A 3,362-nucleotide genomic window follows, 5' to 3' on the forward strand; every position below is an offset into this window, starting at 1 on the left:
TATATAGCTGGCTTTCATTGTTAGCAGAGTTAGACTGTTTGATAATTGTCAGTGTCTTGTCAGTTTATTTTAAATTACATGGTTGGATAGGTTAGGAATCAAGCAATGACATTGTTAGAATTAGCCAATAAAACGGTTGCTTTCTAACAACAGTGACAGTCCAACTTTATGATCCACGAACGTCAACAAGCACTCCGGTCCCAACTGTGTGCATCACTATTTAGTGTCCCCTGGTTTCCGTTGTGTTTTGAGCTTCTCGCGTTTTTTATTTGCAGAATTTTGTATTTACAGTTTATTCTGCGCTTTATTCCGCGCTTTTAGAAAATGCTGCACATGTTTTGTCAAGTTGGTGAAGATGTTTCTTAATGTGCATGTTTTTGGAAACATTTGTGTTTTTGAAAATGCAGCGAATTTCTCTGATGAAAATGTTTTAAGCCACTGTAACAGTCAGCCACCATATCAAGCCACAATTTTCACTCGGCTACTAGCCTGAAAGCAAGTATTTTGTACGTCTTCATGCATTTTTATTTTAAGCCATCGCTGTACCAGCAAAGATTGCAGATCTATCTTAATTGCAAACATATGTAGTTGTTGTTTATTTTTGTTCCACAAATGTTTAATAAGACCTTCCTACATTATATTTAAAATATTAGTAATTGCACGGCTTAGTTGAATACTTGATTGATTGGTCAATTAGCACATTCCAGAGGTCTATTATTTTTCGCTAGAAGACTGCAACTATGGACAGCAGACCGTCGCCAAGGATCAAGGGTCCACAGTTGTGCAATCATATCAATTAGATATTTATTTCCATCCATCAGGAAACATTGCGGAAAACTTTCTATAAATTATTTTTTATATTTGTGAAAATCACAAAACGTTTGATTCACGATGTCGAAACCGTCACCAGAAAAGAAAAGAAAAATGAAAAAACATAAGAATAGAGGCCATAAGACAGAGCGTTTGACGTCATATAAATCAACAGAAGAAGACAGACAGGAAGTAAACACTAACAGGAACACGGTGTAGGCTCTAGCCAAGTTTAAAGACTGGTAAATGGAAAATAAACTGAACAGTTACAGAGAACCTTTATTTGTTCTTGGCAATACGATCAATCAATATTGTGGGTCATGATTTTGTATGTAGTATGTAGCCTTGTAATAAGAGGGAAAATGTGCAGCGAGGCGATCAAATATAAAAAAAAGTGAGCAGGATCCCAACGCGCAGTGCCCCTTGCACATTATCCCTTACATATCCGATGCTTTATTCTCAGATACATCCCATATTTTCCATCTGTATTTCTTTGTACAAAACTTACCCAGTACAGAGATGGTTACAGGATGAGATGTTTCATATCTCAGAGTTTTGTTGTTAAACGCCTGACAGCTGTAGCTTCCACTTTGATTTTTCTGACTGTTTGTCAGATTGAACTGCGATCCTTTTGACAGCAGGCCCCCATTCAGAAACCATGTATAGTGGACCAAAGGGTTGGAGACAGCTGAGCAACTCAGGCTGATGTTTGATCCTTCCAGATAGGGTGCATGAGGCGGAGATATTTTCAAATTAACATTTTCTGGGCCATCTGAAATTAGGGGATAAACATCAAAAAGTTAGTATGCATTAATAACTGAATTATGTATATATATATATATATACACGTATACACAAAAGGGATTTCCAAAAATGAACATCGTTGTGATCTTTCCACACATGAGTCTTGGAAAGGAAATATTGTCTGATAAATAATGTATGGCCAACTGAATGTAAGGGAAAACAAAACAGCAATTCAAAGAAAGCAAAAAAATCGAGCATGTAACTCACAGTAGATGATGAGGGTTACTGGATCACTGGTTCCCTCACTGACAGGATTAGATACACGGCAGCTGAATGCTCCCTTATCGTAGCGTGTCACATTATTTATAGTTAAAGTGGAATTCCCATCAGTGATCTGAACTCTGTCACTTCCTGTAACCTCAGAGCTGCTGTTCAGCCAGAGGAAAGAGAGAGAGGATCCAGAGGAGGAGCAGGACAGACTGACGGAGCTGTTGAACTCCACCAGCTCTGTGCTGCTGGAGGTTACTGTTACATTGGAGACTGGTGCTGTGGGTTAAAAAACAAAACATGTTTTTAAAGGTGCAGGAGAATATACCTTGTGATCAAGATCATATCATTCATATTCATGGCTGCATATTGCCACACAAAAAAAAACTTGATTGTTTTTACTTATTATCTTATGACAATGGTACAAGAAACAAAACGTTTATTTGAAGGATTTTAGAAATGCCATGCACAATAGAGGGCACTTTAATTTCAGTTTTTGTTAATGTTTTGTCAAACTGGCATTTATTTAACTAATCTGTTTTTTCAGATTGTAATTTGTAATGTTAGTTCTTTATGATACACTTTAATTATGATGAAGTTCAAATTGGCTAATCTAGAAAGTATACCTATAACTGAATTCATTGTCTCTTTGTACATATTTAGCATTTGCTGAAATGTACGAGACGTTAGATGTACACCAAATATATCTTCAAACTCAAAGTAACAAATGTGTAATATATTGCTGATTGCAATTTATGGAAATACCATTAAAAAAAAGCATATTGTTCATCAACTCAGTGGTGAAGTGACTCACAGTAGATGGTGAGGGTTAGTGGATCACTGGTTCCCTCACTGACAGGATTAGATACACGACACCTGAAGGGTCCCTGGTCGTAGCGGGTCACATTAACTATAGTTAAAGTGGATCCTCCATCAGTGATCTGAACTCTGTCACTTCCTGTAACCTCAGAGCTGCTGTTCAGCCAGAGGAAAGAGAGAGAGGATCCAGAGGAGGAGCAGGACAGACTGACGGAGCTGTTGAACTCCACCAGCTCTGTGCTGCTGGAGGTTACCATTACATTGGAGACTGGTGCTGTGGGTGAAGCACAACAATTATTTTGTAAAGTTACAGTATAAAATAAACACTGAAGCAGATGAGAGTGAGTCTCATGTTTAAGATGAGATATGGATTATTAATGGCTCCACATTGAATGTTTTTACAAGCTCCATCCATGAAAAAAGAGAATCTTTCTACATTGTTATTTGATAATGGTGGTGCAAAGAATAAAAAGCCTTATATCATTGTTTCCTTGCTCAATCGCTACGCAAAATCTTCATTCAGCACAAAAAGATATGCAACATGTTAAAAATGTCTCTCACCTTCAACTTTCAGTCTTGTGCTCCCTGTCTGTGGTCGTTTTCCAGTTTCTAAAATGGTAACTGAATAATCTCCACTGTCAGCAATAGCCAAGTTCCTGAGCTCCAGAGATCCAGTCGACATGAAGAAGGTGATCCTGCCTTCATACTCTGGTGCAGTGTAG

General features: G+C 37.8%; 1 protein-coding gene across 1 annotated transcript; it reads right to left on the reverse strand.

Moving 5' to 3' along the window:
* Nucleotides 1-1,106: 1,106 nt before the first annotated feature.
* LOC104957204 (pregnancy-specific beta-1-glycoprotein 4-like) lies at nt 1,107-3,346 on the reverse strand. Its single transcript, XM_010784814.1, has 4 exons — nt 3,202-3,346; nt 2,636-2,914; nt 1,822-2,100; nt 1,107-1,582 (listed from the first exon to the last, which is right to left on the reverse strand). The coding sequence occupies exons 1-4, from the start codon at nt 3,320-3,322 to the stop codon at nt 1,248-1,250; spliced, it is 1,014 nt and encodes a 337-aa protein (XP_010783116.1). The 5' UTR covers nt 3,323-3,346; the 3' UTR covers nt 1,107-1,247.
* Nucleotides 3,347-3,362: the final 16 nt, after the last annotated feature.

The sequence above is a fragment of the Notothenia coriiceps genome, unplaced genomic scaffold (assembly GCF_000735185.1).
Source record: "Notothenia coriiceps isolate Sejong01 unplaced genomic scaffold, NC01 NC01_scaffold00000747, whole genome shotgun sequence".
Lineage (NCBI taxonomy): Eukaryota > Metazoa > Chordata > Actinopteri > Perciformes > Nototheniidae > Notothenia > Notothenia coriiceps.

Bases quoted from the DNA above. Each gene is read 5' to 3' on its own strand.
- LOC104957204 (XM_010784814.1), bottom strand. From the start codon at position 3,322: ATGTCGACTGGATCTCTGGAGCTCAGGAACTTGGCTATTGCTGACAGT. The intron at 2,915-3,201 runs GTGAGAGACATT...CTTCACCCACAG, and splicing joins CACAAGACTGAAAGTTGAAG to CACCAGTCTCCAATGTAATG. The intron at 1,583-1,821 runs GTGAGTTACATG...CCCTAATTTCAG, and splicing joins AGTAACCCTCATCATCTACT to ATGGCCCAGAAAATGTTAAT.